The sequence below is a fragment of the Seriola aureovittata genome, chromosome 5 (genome assembly GCF_021018895.1).
Source record: "Seriola aureovittata isolate HTS-2021-v1 ecotype China chromosome 5, ASM2101889v1, whole genome shotgun sequence".
Lineage (NCBI taxonomy): Eukaryota > Metazoa > Chordata > Actinopteri > Carangiformes > Carangidae > Seriola > Seriola aureovittata.
In genome coordinates this window covers 29,038,327-29,056,080 of record NC_079368.1, presented here as the reverse complement: position 1 = coordinate 29,056,080, position 17,754 = coordinate 29,038,327, and the positions used below count along the sequence as shown (strand labels likewise).

The following is a 17,754-nucleotide window of genomic DNA, read 5'->3' as shown; positions in this document are numbered from 1 at the left end:
CAGTTGGTTTTTATTTTAGGCAGTTTATACTTTAGTCTTTTCCTTTTATTTTGAAACCTGTTCTGTTTGTTTAAAGTTCTGAACAAAGAGAAAAAATAGAATTGATTCAAACTTTTAACACAAATCTACCCATTAAAAAATTATTTACTTATGTATTATTTATAACTTTGTTTTTCATTCACAATTATTCCTTTATTCAAATGTTTTGCTCTTAATAATTAGTATTTCTGGCTTTGATAATCTTGGATTTTCACATTAAAACTCATATGGACGGTCCAGGGAGCTTTATTGCATCACTCTCTCTCTGGTTTCCTGTTTCTCTCCACCATCACTATCTATTAAAGATGAAAAACACCCAGAAAATACTTTTACAAAACCTTTAATTTTCTGAAGAATTAAAACCGATCAAATTTAAAGATTCATAATTAGCACGTTTCATCTGAAAAGCATCAGGATGTAGCAGCTTTCCAGGAAAATAAAGATGGAGAATACGGAGGACGAAGGACCTCGAAACAGCCTTTCTGATGATTTCAAATGTTCAGAAAACACAGTAGAGCCTCCTCCAGAGCCCGGTCACCTTCAGCTGCTGTGGAATAAACAGGTGTCAGTGTGAAAATCAGGAGGATTTAGTTCATTTGTGGAGATCTGACTTTTTTCCGGAGGAGTCGAGCGGACGGCCGTGATATATTTCCCCGTTTTCTGTCGACTTCCCGTCGTCCTCCAGAGATTTCTGCTTTGTTCTGACCTTTGTGTTCAGAGATGTTTTCCTCCCCTGTGTGTGTGCGTAAAGGTGTGTATCTGTTTATCTGTTTGTATCTGTGTGTGTGTGTGTGTGTGTGTGTGTGTGTGTGTGTGTGTGTGTGTGTTGTAGAACAGGGGAAAACAAATCACCCGCTGTAGTTCTCATTAGCAGCAGTTTTGTGTCAGCGCGGAGAGATCAGCTGTCAGCTCTCGGCCTTCCTCTGCAGCTTCACCTTTTACCGACGATAATTACACCGTTTAACGCCAGCGCTGCTCACACGGCGGCCTGCAGGCCCACGACTGGGTCAACTGGCCCCGCAAGAGGGTCCCTGCATTAAAGTTGGAGTCTGAATGTAGAGTGGTAGTTACCAGTAATGATAACTATTGTGCTGCCATGAACAGTGTCTATATAATAAACTCTGTCTATATTTAAAGCGGTAAAACTGGTAACACGTCATAATACAGCCTGTGACTCACAGTGTGATTTTGTAACAGTAAAATTCTTTCTCCAGTTTCCTGCTGCTGCTTAAAGGAGCAATACGTACATTTTGGTATTGATAGCCAACGTTTTGTGAGTTCAGCATCAAACTTCACTGAAGCAACATCAGTGTTAACTCGTTTTGGTTCCATCACTTCTGAGGATAGCATGCTAACCAGCTAGCACCGGCCCGGTTTGCCTCTGGTACTGACTGTAGCGTCCACTCTGCGCTGAGGAAGTAGCTGCTAACGCTGGATAAGTAGCGAAACTTACAAATAGCACCTTTAAACGTAGGTACGAGCTGCGGGGGCGTATCCTTCAGACGATCTACGGCGGCTACGAAGGTGTGGCTCTTCGTTTATCGGCTGAAACCAAATTAGGTCTCCAGCTACGTAGACGGAGCCCAAACCATCAGGGAACCAACGAAAATAAAACATAAATTTCTCCCTTTTGGTTTCAGATTTGTTTCTTAAAGGAGCAAGTGATTTACAGAGCAGGTGTGTGCTGATATAGACAGAAACATAACATTTAATGTAAACGTCTCCCCATTTCCCGAACTGGTACCAAAGTTCGCATTGTACCAAAACATGGGCTCATCCAATATGAATGTATTCCTATGGAGATCGGGAGTTTAAAGGTAAATATAAGTTATATTTAGTTATGTAACATTTCTGAGTATATGTCTGGTTTCCATTGTTTCCATTACATTCATGCAGTGGCTTTTTTATTGGTCCAGTTGATGTATTTACCAGTACTGATGATCACCTGAACACCTGCTAAATGCAACATGATAACGCTGAACACCTGAACGCTGCATTAAACAGCTGATGCACCATGGGAAACCAGAAACAGAAACACCAAAAATAACTGCACAATCTCTCAGCTTGTTTTGCAACAGCATATTGTTTATTGTAGAAAATACACCTGTTGGCACCTTTTTTTCTGCTGTTATAAAGAATGAAAACACAACTGTTGATATGTTTGGTAAGGAGGTTTTAAGAGCTGCATTAACTTCAGTGGCGTGAGGAAGCTCAGACTTTATTAGATTACAATGCTGCCATGAACATTAGCAGAAACAACCCAAACAACATTAAAACGAACAACGAGGAAAGATAAAACATTAACAGTCAGAATGAGTTCACTGACCCGGTGACAGTCAGCAACAATACACCTCTAACACAAGGTACAACATTTAAATTCATTATTTCAAGAACAGACACAGTATTAATATTCCTTTCCACACCTTTTGAACATTTTCATCCTGTGCAATTTGTGCTGTAGTTTTTGCAAACATGATATGGTGCATAATGCATCAGGAAGAAAAGATGCTTCAAACCCATGAAAAGGTGATAAAGTGAAAGTGATAAAAATCATAAAGTGCCAGAATGCCATTCGACACTTGCTACAGAGGCTGTAAGTCTTTTTTGCATATGTTCATAAACAAGTATTGAAATGAAGCTTTTTAAATATTGATTAGATGCATAGGAAGTGCAAGATAATTTGGCAATAAGAGATTAATGAGGAGCTACATAGTTATTGTGTAAGTGCAAGTTTACATGATATCTGTCATGTTTGATTTCACAGCACCAAACCTTTGTTTAAAAAAACAACCTTTTTTCATCGAACATGCTCTTCGGTCTATTTCCTGTTACGAAATGAGGGCAGTTTAAAGTGTGTGTTCGTTATTTAGTTTAATACAGAGTTTTAGAGATGATGCTAACCGGCACCATCCGCTAAATATGCAAGTATGCTAACGCGTAAAACCGCTAGCATGAACCACAGTGAACCTGATAAATAGTGAACACACAGAACTGCCGCCACTCCCCTCTGTTGAAAACCTCATATCTCCAAGAAATGTTACATGCTTTTCTATGGGACCTTTTATGTTATGTTTCAAATAAATGAAAACCTGCTAACAAAACTGTTGCAATAAAAACCGACTTTGAATTAAATAAACGAAACTAAAAAAAAATACAATTTTTTTCTTGCTTTTTGACTTCACTGCGACTTCATCTTAAAATTGAGGCTAATTTTGCTACCATCCTGAAAAGCAGCCATTTTGGAGATACGAGGTTCTCACCTGAGTATACAGTCTTTACAAGAGCACATTGGAAAAATAATTCCTTTACTATCTATGATCATCTTAACTTTTTGATATGACGCTGTCTTCTGTTCTAAACTAAAAGTAAAAGTTCAGTCAATACCACAGATCAATTTTTTCCCTGTCGTCTCATGGTTGATAAAAATCTTCCCTCCCTTCACAGACATTTGTTAGACAGCTACCGTGTCACTGATATGTTCTGTTAATAACTTAATCTTAAAAATGTTACTTATATAATCTCTGTATACAGTAGAGATCAATCAGAATTCATGTTCGTCTTTAATCCACATGCTAACGTTAGCAGGCTATAGTTAGCATGTTGCTACTACTGGATGTTAACACGCTAATGTTTAGCATGTAACATTTAGCCTCTGCGGCATGTCACAGTTAGCATGTAAGCATGTTAACACCCAGAATGCAATGCTACATGTTCATGTTAGCTTGCTAATAGAGATGGGTATCGAACCTCCGTCTGTTTTTGGTACCAGCTGAAACCAAAAACTTTCAAATACTGAAAACTGGAACTGAGTCAGTTTCTAGTTTTGTTTACACTTTGTGCAAATACTTCCTGATTTAAATTGTGATTTCTGATCATGATAGCAAAGCAAAGTAAACTCAGCTGTTAATGCTAACGTTAGCTATGTAGCAATAGCAAAACTTGCGGATACATGTATTGTTTTGGTATCAATACTGAATCAGCCCTGCTATCAAAACATTTCAGTCAATACCCAACCCTTCTTGCTAGCATGTTAGAATTAGCATGTTAATTTGCAAAAGTAATAATATGAAAATGTGAATTTGGCAAACTGCAAATGATTTCTGATTGATCACCAGTATATAGTACCGACTCGCTGCATTAGTTCTGCAGCTAGCCGTGTAACAGTGGCATTTACCAGCCCTCCACCTCCACCACGAAGGGCTCTTTGACGGGGATCCTGCCGCTGTTGACGATCACGCACTCGGTGTACGGCAAGTTCCTGTCGTTGGTGTCCTGAAGCTCGATGGTGTGAACCACAGACTGAGGAGACAGACACAAGCAGGTTAGATACACTCAACACAAATGTACAAGACGCGTATCAGCTGTTAACATTTTGTTTTAAATACACTCTTTTAACCCTGAGATAAGTTTTAACAAGCGGTTAGAGATGAGTATTATTTAGATTTCATCAGTTCAGGTTATTGTCAAATCCTGGTTTTGATTCTTGTCTTTATCAACTGAGCATGAAAAAATAAGTAGAAAATAAAAGCTCTTACACCAGGCCGCTGAAAAGCATTTCATCCTGTTACGACTTTTCATTTTACAAGGATTCAACAACTACAGCTCCAAAAGGCTTTGACAGCATGCTAACGACAAACTGCTAACAGTAACAACAATATGATATAATATGAAAAATCCTTTGCTCTTAGTAAAACCTTTGCCGAGCTTCCAGCTGAATCTTTATCGCTCAAGTTTATCACAAAACAACTAAACAATCTCCCCGACAGTGAAGCAAACTGTGGACTGGATGAAGGCCACAAGATGCAGCTGAAAGCTCCAGTAAGCAGACTTTATGTTAAGATTTGCTGTCGGCTGATATTTCCAAAGCCAGTATTGAAACCTGGAGCTGAAGATAAGTGTAAAATGAGGTGTTTTCTTTTAGAAAGACTGATGACAGAATTCCTCTTTAAAAGGAGGCGGGACTTCTTCCCAACCTTCCTCTTCCTGGTCTGTGGGCTACTTCCTGAGTGGGTGGAGCCACTGAATTTATATAGGAAGCCAGCTCCTCCGTGGCAGAAGGCCTCATGAGGATGTTGTCGGAGTGTTTGTTTGATTCAGGATCAGTTAAAATAAAAACATGTGACGGCACATTTTGATATGTTGGTTTGTTTTTCAAACAGCCTCATGCTGCAGCTTTATGGAAAGCGTCTGAGGCCCGACCCACCATCCCGTCCAGGACTTTGCCGAAGACCACGTGTTTCCCGTCCAGCCACGGAGCTTTGGCAGCCAGGATGAAGAACTGCGACCCGTTGGTGTCCGGACCCGCATTTGCCATACTCACCTGGTACAAACACACACACACACACACACACACACACACACACACACACACACACACACACACACAAACGTTACGTTCTGTCTGATCCTCTCATCTCATCAAAACTCGGTTTAAAACACTGACTGATGTTTCCTTATTGGTGCGTGTTACAGGTTTGTGATTGTCAGTGACGGTCCTCACAAATACAGCAGTAGAAACATTCATGTGTGTGTGAACTCACCCATCCTGCTCCTAAATGCTTCAGTTTGAAGTTTTCATCTGTGAAAGTCGTTCCATAGATGCTGTGACCTGGACGGAAAAAAGTTCTGATGAATAAACAGGAAAATCTAAGAAGCCTGGAACATGTCTCACAGAAACACTCTGTCTCCTCGGTGTGTGAGCGACCCACACACCGTGAGTTTGACGTCAACAGAGACACGTCAGGCGCCGTCCTTACCTCCGGTCCCGTCCCCGGCGGTGAAGTCTCCCCCCTGGATCATGAAGTCTTTGATCACTCTGTGGAACTTGGTGCCTTTGTAGCCGTAACCTTTCTGTGAACACAGTCGGAGACAACGCTGTGATTTGATGTTGCGTTCACAGTCGAATGATGAAGTTTTTAAAATACTTCTTTTTTTTTTTTTTGGAGGACGTGAGAGTTACTTCAAATATTTGGATCATGTGGCTGATGGAACGTTTTCTCCTGATGGATAAACTTCATGGAGTTTATCATGGAATAATTTAGCTGCACAAAAAGGAATATGCAATATCAATATAAATAAGGAAAAATACGTCAAATGGAAAATATGAAATAGAAGAATGACACACATGAACTTTGTGTGTGTGTGTGTTCATATAGATCTTACCTCGCCGGTTGCCAGGGCAACAAAGTTATTGACAGTAAGAGGAACGACCTCTCCAAACAGCCCAATGACGATCCGCCCCACCTCGTGACCCGACACCGTGATGTCAAAAAACACCTGGATACACACACACACACACACACACACACACACACACACAGAGAGAAAAGGCCTGTCAGTCAGAATAACTATTTACTCACAACAGTTTTTTCCTGTTTTGTGGAAGTTTCTCCTCAAAAGAAAATGTGATTCAACTTTTTACTCTTCATTTACCTTTTACTTAGAATATTATATAATATAATGAACTTCATCCTCCCTGTGTGTGACTGACCCCAGGTCTTACAAGCAGACACGATGTCCGCAGCTCTCATGTCCACAATCTGTCGGAGCATGAGCCCAGAAATATTTCACAACACTAAAATACAAATGTGGCTCAACATGAGTTTGAGTTTCACCATGTGATTGTGAATACTGTTCTGACTGTTACATTATGTTGTGATATACTGAGGCTCAGGAGGTCGTCCTCTGATCAGGAGGTCGGCGGTTCGATCCCCGCTTCCTCCCGTCCATCAGTGTGTGAGTGTGTGATGTATGAATGAGTGAATGTGGCAAGTATTGTAAAGAGCTTTGAGCGGTCTCTAAGAAAAGCTCTATACAAGTGTCGTCCATTAACCATATTTACCATATATAATATATAACATGAATAGACTTGTGAAAAAGATATGTAATGTATAGCAGGATATTTTACAGTTTAACAATAAACTTTATTGTCCAAAGTGACATCAGCGACTGAAACGTTAAACTTCACTGGGAATTAAATAAAATAACTATTAACATAAATAACTATAAATAAAAAACATAGGAACAAATATGTGAATATATTATATATCTATATTTAACTTGAATGAAAACAAAGGATCAAATATACATTAAACGCTTCCTATATAAACTTGACCCGAGCATTTCCACTGCGTTATTGCTTCTTAATAAAAGTATTCATGTCAGCACATATCAATAAATCAGTCGTGCTCTAAACATGAACTCTGGCTTTTTCCAGGTTTTTAAACGGATCCCAGGGGCTTCATATACAACCACCTGTGATCCTCAGGTCACCTGCTGACCGCTGAACCAGCTCCACCTGCTGACATGACTGAGGGAGGCTGAAAGCTTCAGAAGAAACCAGTAAGTGGACCTTGAATTATTTTACTGCAAAAACTCACACGGACTTTACTGAAAGTGAATCAGTCAAACTTTAACATGCTCTGTTTACTCCTTAAAACACCTTTCATAATAATATGAAGTGAAATAAATAGACTTAAATAGACTAGATGTGTGATGTTGGGGGGGGGGGGGGGGGGGGGGGTTAAAAGCAGGTGTTGTTGTGCTGCTGTTCCACTCTCCGCCTCAGTAATTGAATGACTTAGTGAGACAGAGCGGAGTGATGCGTTCACTGGCTCCGTGTGTTTCTGGTTAACGGCCCCCACACAGCACATTTACAAGAAGGCCAGACCCCGCAGCCCGAGGCCAAACACTGCGCACTGAGCCGCGTCCCAATGGACACGTGTACAGCTGTGTGCGCGCGCGCGTGTGTCTGGATTGTGTCATATATTCTGAAAAGATCTGTGATAAAGAAATGCAGAGACAAGTGCCCCCCCCCCCCCCCCCCCCCTTTCCTCACCCCCCAACCCTCACCCCCGCTGGTACCGGACACGTCGTCTCTCTGTTTCTGTTTCTGTGTGTGTGTGTTTGTGTTTGTGCGCGCGCGCGCGCGCGCTGTATAGCCGTTATTATTCTGGCTCCGGCGGCGCGCACAGCTGCTCGCCACGAGAAGATGCGCGAGGAGAGGAAGGGAGAGGAGGGGAGAGCGGTTTCGATTAATGCAAATAAATGCGGCAAATATCATCACCCACCTTCTCGGTGACTTTCGGTCCTGTCCGTGTGGCCGCGCCGGACACCGAGTGCAGAGAGGCGGCAGAGAGGAAGAGCAGAGCGGGCAGGATCGTCCGGAGCTCCATGTTGGACCGGAGAGAGCGGCGGCAGGCCCCGGCTGGGAGTAACGGAGAGGGGGGAGAAATCACAGCGAGTCACAGCTGGGAGGCTGACCGGGAGACAGCGCTCCGAACCCGGCTACATCACCAGACCACTCCCCCCCTGTGGGCTGAGTCTGGATCAGAGCTCCGCCCACTGAGGAGAGGAGACAAGAGGAGAGGAGAGGAGACAAGGAAACGAGGAGAGGAGAGGAAACAAGAGGAGAGGAGAGGAGACAAGGAAACGAGGAGAGGAGAGGAGACAAGGAAACGAGGAGAGGAGAGGAAACAAGAGGAGAGGAGAGGAGACAAGGAAACGAGGAGAGGAGAGGAGACAAGAGGAGAGGAAGAGGAAGAGGAAGAAACACATTTTAGTTTCTGTAAATATTGAACATGTGAATCGACCTTCGTCTCTTTGTAGTTTTTTCAAAATCTAAAGCAACAAACTGAAAAACTAAAATGTATCTCAGTAAAAAAAACCTCTTTTTTACCACTTAAAATACACATTTTAATTCCATTTATTAAATTAAAACTAAACAAAGACTCACTGAAAACGACTTCAATCACTGGTTCCCAACTTGTGGCTGGAGACCCTGCAGGGGGACGCGTGATGAACGTGAGGGGTCCTGGACGAACAAAGGTCACCTGATGTGTCTGTGTCGACCTCTCACACTCGGACCTGACAGAAACAGTGACGTCGGTGCGTTGGTACCATGTGGTAACAAGCAGGACGTCACACCTGGAGGGTTTCACACAGGTACACCTGCAGCAGCAGCAGGTTAAACAACAGCAGGGGCCGACTGATTTTATCATGTGTGTAAAATTTCTAATTTATAGTTTTTTCCAACATGAAGTTTAAATCCAGCTTCATCTGCGTGACCGTCAACCACAGCGCCCTCTGTCTGCTGGAGGAGCCGTCACCTCTACAGGCCGCATCGTTTAACACTCACTCCTTTCATACAGACAAATACACATTTCACTCATCACATGTAAACTTAAGGCCCTGTGTTGAACGTCCATTTCATTTATCTTTAAACACACTTTCAGATGAACAAAGAAAAAACATCAAGTTTAATTATGACAGCAGGAACCATCGCTGGTCCGACCGACCGTAACAACACCATGAAAACTCCATGAATGATCTTCTATCATGTGAAATTAGATAATTATAATCATAATATTATATTGTTTCTGTCCATATTTCTCTGGTTGAAGAGTCCAAGTCCCACAAACCCCCCGTAAATAAGACATTCATCAGATTGTTTTATTTAAACTCTTAATTATCTCTCAGAGCGTCGTCTCCGTTTTCTTCATCGTGCTGCCAGATTATATTTATATTCCTCTCCATGAAATGATTCGCTCTATGCTAAGAGCTCTCCATGCTGCCAGTAACACAGTGTTGGTGGAGAAATCTAAAGATGCTGTTATCAGCCTTAAAAACTTAACTGTTAAATGTAAAACCCCCCAAAAATACATGACCTCCAGATCCTGTTCTCCTCCAAACCATTAAATCAAAAATATATTAGCACAGAATATTCTTCAGATCTTAAAATAAGAAGGAATTTAATGCACAGATTAAATGCAGGTGATGTAAAATGTTAAATAATAAAACATAAATTCTGTTTTATAATTGAAACAGGAAAAGAAAAAAGATCCTGACGATTTAATTTTTTTCATCCTGATTGACAAACAAATGCATTTTCCAGCGTGTAGAGATCAATAATCCGCTGCAGCAGTTTGTTTTTAAAAAATAAACAGAGGAATAATGGAGTCCATATACAGTCAGGTGTTACAGCACTTTAAACACTTTCCTGCACTAACAACACCTCGGCTTCAGCTGCAGGAAATAAAGCTGAAAAAGAGAATATAAGTCCCTGATGAATACATGTCTATAGAGATGAATTATAATAGTCAGCCTGCTGTGACCTTAACACCACGGCCGGGACACACACACACACACACACACACACACACACACTCACACACACACACACACACACACACACACACACACACACACACACACACACACACACACACGGTTATCGGTCTCCTGTCAAAGCGGCCCGTCCATTCGTCTTTTCTTCCCGCCATCCGCTGAATTAATTAAGCAGAAATGTAAACGTTTTAATTGAATGTCAAAGCGGGACCTTAACAACATGCTCCTATGTAAATGAAAGTGACACCGCTTTAAACCTGTATATTTATATATACCAAGGTTACAGGAGGGCTGTGTGTGTGTGTGTGTGTGTGTGTGTGTGTGTGTGTGTGTGTGTGTGTGTGTGTGTGTGTGTGTGAGTGAACAGGGGAAATGCAAACGTTTTAATTGAATTACCGTCAGCTGTGTGCTAACTAACCCTCATGGATTTAAACCAATAAGGCCTCATTTATCGCGGCGTGGAAATGAACCTTTTAAACCTCCTTAAATTTCAGTCGCCTGTTTATGACCATGTAAATTACACGTGTATAAAAGACACATAATTATAAATCAGCGGCTCATAATTGAAATGATCTACTTGTCGCTGTGTTTACAAGCAGCACTGACGGAAGGTTTGGCCGCTCTGACTTGCCGTACATTAGCAAGAGCAGGAAAATCCACTTGAATGTGGTTTTGGAGGAAAAAGAATTTGCTGATTTAGTTTATCGGTAGAGAACGGATGAAACTCTGATCATAGAAAAACGTGCACAGATTAATGAGCAGCCATTGTTTTTGAGATAATTTCGTGTTGGAGAAAGTCGGTTCTGCCAGTGAGCATCACACATCCTGTGACACCGCCTGGAGCCGCGGCGCCACAGGTGTGTTAATGAGGGAGTGAAACTGAGAGCAGCGTCCAGTCCTCGTTTTGAATTGTGTTGCCATAGTTACGTACCGTTCCTTTAATTTCCTGTAAATTAAACAGACTGTCCTGTAGCTAGTAGGCGTGGTCTACGAAGGTGTGGCTCTTCGTAGTCGAGTTTTGCTTTGCGTCATCAGCTGTCCCCGTCCGCTTACCGCCGCGTCACAAAGCGTGACTCCTGTCGCCTAGCAACCACGAGAATGCATTTTTTCTTCCTTTTTTTTTTTCGTCATGCCTCGGTGAGTTTGAGGAAAAGATGGTGGGTGTTTTTGTCGACCCATCCGTCCACCACATCCTCCTCCTGACTTACGGCCCTTTGCTCCTGTCATCATCTCCACGACCACCTGGTGTCGCCTAGCAACAGAACAAAACTGTGGCGCACAGATGACTAGTGGGACAGTCTTGTTGGAAGTTGAAAGATGTTCAACAAGTCTTTCCGTTGACATCGGCCGCTAACATTAGCTCATTAGCTCGTGCTAACCCGTTCACAGTGACAATGCTAACACAGTGATGTTTAGCAGGTATCGTAGGCATAATACCAAATACAGTTTATTGATCATTTAAACTGTTTTCTCCAGATGTTGTAGTAGTTGTAGTTTACCTGACACTGACATTTACCTTTTTGTCTTTTCTCTTTTTACAATCATCAGGGTTAAAATGTGAGTGTGTTTCCAGCTTCAGGCGAACGATGGTCTCGGTTTAACTTCCTCCATGTTGCTGTTGGACACATGAAGGTCCTGAGTGTAAACAGCCGCTCTGCAGTGTTCTCACATGCAGGAATACACAGCTTTGCTAAATGAACTCTTGTTAATATCGTGTTTTTTCTTTTCCTGCAGCCGTCTAAATAATTAGCTTTTGTTGTAGAAAATGATGAATTTGGGCAGTTAATTTATTGATCGTCCGGCTCCTCCGATGTGCTTTGCTTTAGAAAGCCATTAATCAATGGATGAAAACACCTAATTCTCCTCCCGCTCGGCTTTTCTCCTTTTTTATTTTCCTTCTGTCTCGAGCTGAGGATCCCCAGCCACAGTATGGAAACCAACCGGACCTTTAGACTAATGATGATGATGATGATGACGGTGGAAAAATAATAGTTTATGTACATTTAGAACAAGTGGGCTCGTGCATAAATAACTTCAATTAAACAGTTTTGAGAAAAAAAACAGCATTAAACGACTCAAATGTCAGTTATTACGATAAAAACACAGAGTTCAACCTCAAAAGTGTGAAAACAACATAAATGATGGGGAGTGAATGTGAAACAAGAATAATAAGAAAACTGGAATTAGGTAATTTTTCAACTATTTATTAATATAAATTGAAATTTAGAGCTTTTCTCCTTGTTGTTTGAAATGTCTGTAAATGCCTTTAATTTCATTTACTATATACTTTAAAACATTATAATACAGATGATGTTTCATTGTCTAATGCTGGTCAAAATAAACGTTTAAAAAACACAAGACGAATTTCAGATAATAATTGATAATAAAATAAAATCAAATAAAGTGAAATGTCTCTGAGAGAATCTCAGTATCTTCTTATGAAAAGGAGAATAATTTCTAGTTCTTGTGATTTTAACAGAGAAGTGAAACTCTAAAGAAAGTCTGCAGGGACCCACGGATTAATACCAATTCCATTAATGTCTCGATTTCAACAGCAGTGTTTAGGGATGTTAGCATGTTAGCATGTTAGCATGTTAGCATCGTGGCTCTGACGGTGGCGATGTTGTTTCTATTGGTCCATCCATCACTTTGGTCCAGACTGAAATATGTTGAACGAGAAGTTTATTACGTCAATGCTGGCAAGAAAGAGTGAATCATTTCATTTGCTCTCGTCCTTCATCAGCTCCACATCAAAGTAAATTAGAGACATTTTTAACATTTATTCTCACAGACGTTGGAGAAGAAATCGAACAGGAAGTACAAGACGTTCATATATTAATCTACAAACTGACCTGTTCTTCATGAGATTAATAGAAATCTATGAGTCTATAAAGTCGTTTTAATAAGGCCTGTGGTTTTTAGGTTTAGAAGTTGTGGTTCAGTTTTTCTTCCGCAGCTTCAGTGGATTTATGAGTTGTCGCCTCTCGGCTGGTGTCTTCATTATTTTGTCCCACTGTAGAGCTGAACACAGAAACAGCTTTAAATCTACAAGTTATTGTGATTCCAGAGATGTGACTCCTGCAGTTTAATCCTGAAGTGACTAACAACTAATTCCTCAGAAAAAGACCTTAGTTACTAAAAAAGGAGCTGAACGAGGGAAAGTGCTGAGACCTCGTGAGTTTCTCCTGTGAATCATAAAAACCAGGTTTCTGACAGAGACTAGCTTTTCCAATTCCTTTTTTAAAGACTTGTTCAAGTGTAAATGACTTTCTGCAGGAGTCGGGATTCAAACTACCAACCCTGTGTTTCCCCACCGGCTACCGTCAACCCTGAACCTGCGCTTCGGCCAATCAGACGGCCTGTTGTTGCTCCACATTCCTCGGCGCTGAAAAAGTCGCTTTAAGTCGACAAGAGTTCATTTTCAGACGCTTATGTTTGTGTTTTTGTTCGTTATCAATCCACCAGAGGTCCCGAGGATGACAAATGGGTCCTGTCAGGGCGACGCCAGTCATAACAACACACACACACACACACACACACACACACACACACACACACACACACACACACACACACACACACACACTTATGTTTTCAGGCATTTAGCTGATGTTCTTATCCACGGCAGCTTACAATGACTGATGGACTGATGTACGCACACATATTGTATGCTTTATATGTGTGTGTGTGTGTGTGTGTGTGTGTGTGTGTGTGTGTGTGTGTGTGTGTGTGTGTGTGTGTGTGTGTGTGTGTGTGTGTGTGTGTAGCAGAGGGGTGGGAAAGCTTGGGGTCATGGATAACAAGTCAGACCTAGAAATACAATGAGCTCGGCTGTAATGTGTCTTATCTACACACACACACATATACACACATACACACACACACACACACACACACACACACACACACACAGTGAATTAAAGAGAAAGACAGCAGGAGTTGAGCTTACAGTGGGACGACCAGTAACAATAATGGTAATAAATGAACTACTGCTGATAATAATAATAATAAAATTAATTGATAATAATAATAAAACTATTAGTGATTTGTATTGTTGTAGAAAGCAGATATTCAGGTGACTGACCACACCAGGGTTTTTACTGCAGTAGAACTCGTCTGTGAGAATTTACTGTTAAAAACAACAATGACCTACAGACGCCGTCCTCGTCAGACCAACAACACCCGTTTGTTCGCATCACTCGTCCCCCAACAAGCGGCCCCTTGTAGCGCTGAGGGTAACGCCCGTCCTCTCTCTGCAGTGAGGGGCGGGCGTAGCATGACGTCGTCGTAGCGCCCGTATGAACACCCGCTCACGCCACCGTTCACAATGATAAATCAGTCAGTTAAAATGGAATCGGAGAAGAAGAAAAAGCCGTCAGAGTATAAACTGCTCCGTCTGTTCCATCAACCGTGTGAACTAATTGTCCTGGCAGCTAATAAACAAGCTAACTGACATATGAACTGTAGCTAGCTTCAAGAGCTAATTAATTAAATAACGCACACGTACAAGCGAACATGTTAGTGGTTTTACTGGCTCAACTAGTCACAATAATTCTCTTTAGCCTTGCAAGTTTAGTCCCGATATCCCAAACCTGTAGGACGCGGGGAACACGGGAAGGAAATGAGTGTCGAGTGCGACCAACTGTCTCCTAGAAATGGATTACGTTACGAGTCGACTTTTCTTTAACGAACAAAGTACTGGCTGCTTTTATCAATGGAAACAGAGTCGCTGCTGCTGCTGGAGGACTGTGATACGACAGACCAGGTTCACATCTGGAGTCCCGTCAACAGCAGCTCTTCAGTCAGTGAAAGATGGTGGTTTTGGTTTTGACGTAAATAAACAGGATTTAACCAGATCAGGATGTTTCCCTGTGAGAGTCTGAACACGACCAGGAAACAGTTTATACTATAGAATAGAAAACTTGATCTGGTCGCAATTACGTTTCCTGTAAAACACGTTTGCTGTTGCAGGTTAGCTGCATATAAACGTAGTTTCGAGGGTCTGAAGGTTTCTTCTTGTCTTTTCTGGAGTCATGTGTTTTAATCTTTTCTTCTTCCCGCGTTGAGTCTGAAGATCTCTGACGAGAACCGACAGCTGGATCACTCCTTCGTTTACAACTGCAAAACACGGAAATGAGGAATGGTGTTGTTAGTCGCGTCAGGCGGTACAGTGAAGTCCACGCCCCGCCGATCACCTCTGTACGTCGGCCCAAGGTCGTAAAAGGCGGCGAGCTCTGATTGGTCGGGGTCTGACATGACGTTAGGAGTATATATGTCACCTGGTTGAAACATTGCGATCCGATCTGAGCGTGAGGAGTTCGAGCTTCTTGTTGGATGAACCGTAACCGTAGTAACCAAAATGTTCACGACACTGTTTAGACAAAAAGGTGCTTGAGGAACTTTTGGAGGTTCTTCGATTTGAAACAGTGGAGGAACCTCTGAAGGTGCTTTGAGGAACCTTCAAGAAAAGGTTCTTAGAAGAACTCGCTCTTACTTGAGGAACCTTTTGAAGCTCCATGAAGAACCTTTTGTAGAGGTGCTGTGATAATAATAATAATGATAATAATATAAACGATGATGATGGAACAGCAGATATCTTAGAGTGAGGTTTTATTGATGTATTGATCACATATCAAATACAGAATTTTTAATATTCAAAAATGAATAAATAGAAAACTCAGTGAATATGTTTAAAGGGGGGGGGCATTTTAGAAGGTGACACTTCCTGTGGTTCATCAGTTCAGGTCTCTGATTGTCGGCAGCAGCTTCATGTGAAAAACTGAACATTTGATATGAAATGTGTCAGAGGTCAGAGGTCGTGACTGTCTCGTTTGTGTGGAGAGACGCTTCGATTCTTCGGTTTAAATAAAATATGAACAAAGATGAAACTATTTTATTGTTGAGCTCATTTACACTCGGAGTCTGAGACGCAGGGAGACAGTTCCACGTTTCCTGTCGCTCTGCTCATATAAAACATTTGCACTTAGCGCCAATAAAGATCATCTGAATTGAACTGAAGGGAATCTGGAGGAAAAAGAAAAGGCAGTAAAAAAAGAAAAATGGAGGGATGACGGAGAGAAAGAGAAACAGAAACGCTGAGGGTGGAAAGAGGGAAAACAGGGGGGAAAAAGAGAGAGAGTTTGAAGATGTGGATGGAGGGGAGAGAAAGAGGAGAAAGTGTGAGAGTGGAGGGACTGAGGGAGAAATAATTAGAGGGGGGAGAGAGACTATAGGAGATAAGGGAGAGAGAGAGAGAGGGGAGGGGAGAGGGCAAGTGAATGGAAGCAGAGAGAGAGAGAGAGAGAGAGAGAGAGAGAGAGAGAGAGGGGCTCGTGCAGCAGCCGCTCCGGTAGTTTTGGCTCCGGAGACTCGCAGGACGCAGCGAACTGTCCCGGCTCCCCTCGATGGTTCACCGCAGCCCGGAGGAGGGACCAACCTTCCACCGCTGCCCGGAAATCAGCGCGCAGGAGCCGCACACACAGTGACAGCAGTAAGCCTCTTCTGCGCTCCAACAACTTTCACATTAAAAAAAACAAAAAACAACAAAAAAACAACAACATCTCGGGGAAACTCCGGAGCGTCTCTACCCGCCCACCGCTGCCTCTGCTCGGACACGGACAACACGCCGGACCGCTGATCTGACTTGGACTTACCCGGACTCATCTGTTTATTTATTCTGGTGAAACTTTTACTCACCGGCTGCTTCACATTGTAAAGTGATCCAAAGTGTGCGCGCGCCTTTTCTTGCTTTTATTTGGAGCGGGTTTTTATTTTTATTTTTTTTTTGTGCGTAAAATCCGCGTTTAACAACAACCATCCGAGCCGGAGCCAGCGCAGCGCAGCGGGGCTGAGGCGCAGGGTCACCCCGGCTGGACTCCGTTTATACCGAGCGCTTTATTGGCTCCACAGTTTATTCACGTTTTATGACCCAGAGATGAAGTTTTACAGACGCTTTTACTCCCAGAAAGAGACTTTACTCTTTATTATAAAGTGTGCGAGAAAAAACAAGGAGATGTAAAATACTTTAATATGTGAGAATAAAGTGAGTCCTGCAGCCTCAGTGATGATGAGGATGAAGAGACACAACATGATGCGTGTCGCTGAGCTGCCTGCTCTCTTTTATTCTACTGCTTTTTATGAGAAAACTGGAGATTCATTTGTTCGTTTTTACCAGATGAGAATAGAAACAAACAACAAAATCTCTATTTGTCTTTAAATAGACGCAGAGTTGATGCTGAAGTTTCTCCTCAGCAGTGGAATCTGTATTTTCTCTTAAATCTGCAGCAGCCTGAAACACATCAGACTGAGTGTGAAACACCTGAAACATAAATTTACTGTTCACTGAGTCTCTGATCTCTAATTATCACCGTAAATGATTCAGATTCAGATTATAAATCCAATAAAGATGAAAAATAAATGTTATTTTACAGGTAAAGAGAGGATTTCGTCTCTAAATGATCTTCATGTATGAACAGGCTGGAACACTGTGTCCTTTTTCTACTCTTCACTCAACGCCTCAAACTAAACCTTACAGCAATTTACAGTTTAAAAAAAATTATAAGTATTTATCAAATCCATGTATTTAATTTT

The 17,754-nt window shown here is 41.9% G+C and overlaps 2 protein-coding genes across 5 annotated transcripts in view; one reads left to right on the top strand and one right to left on the bottom strand.

Annotated features, from left to right (window-relative positions):
- Nucleotides 1-2,103: 2,103 nt before the first annotated feature.
- On the bottom strand, nucleotides 2,104-8,346 carry ppic (peptidylprolyl isomerase C). The gene is made up of 6 exons (XM_056376532.1): nucleotides 8,109-8,346; nucleotides 6,202-6,315; nucleotides 5,796-5,889; nucleotides 5,580-5,647; nucleotides 5,243-5,359; nucleotides 2,104-4,338 (listed from the first exon to the last, which is right to left on the bottom strand). Exons 1-6 carry the CDS (start codon nucleotides 8,211-8,213, stop codon nucleotides 4,210-4,212), a joined length of 627 nt encoding a protein of 208 aa, XP_056232507.1. The 5' UTR covers nucleotides 8,214-8,346; the 3' UTR covers nucleotides 2,104-4,209.
- The window catches only part of prdm6 (PR domain containing 6), a 103,431-nt gene continuing 92,890 nt past the window's right edge, over nucleotides 7,214-17,754 (top strand). For 3 of the 4 annotated variants that reach the window (XM_056376515.1, XM_056376518.1, XM_056376517.1), the window contains exon 1: nucleotides 16,457-16,654. The gene's annotated coding sequence lies outside the window, so the exon portion shown is untranslated. Of the gene's footprint in view, nucleotides 7,381-16,456; nucleotides 16,655-17,754 lie in introns of those variants that run through there. The other variant, XM_056376516.1, reaches the window with a different exon arrangement.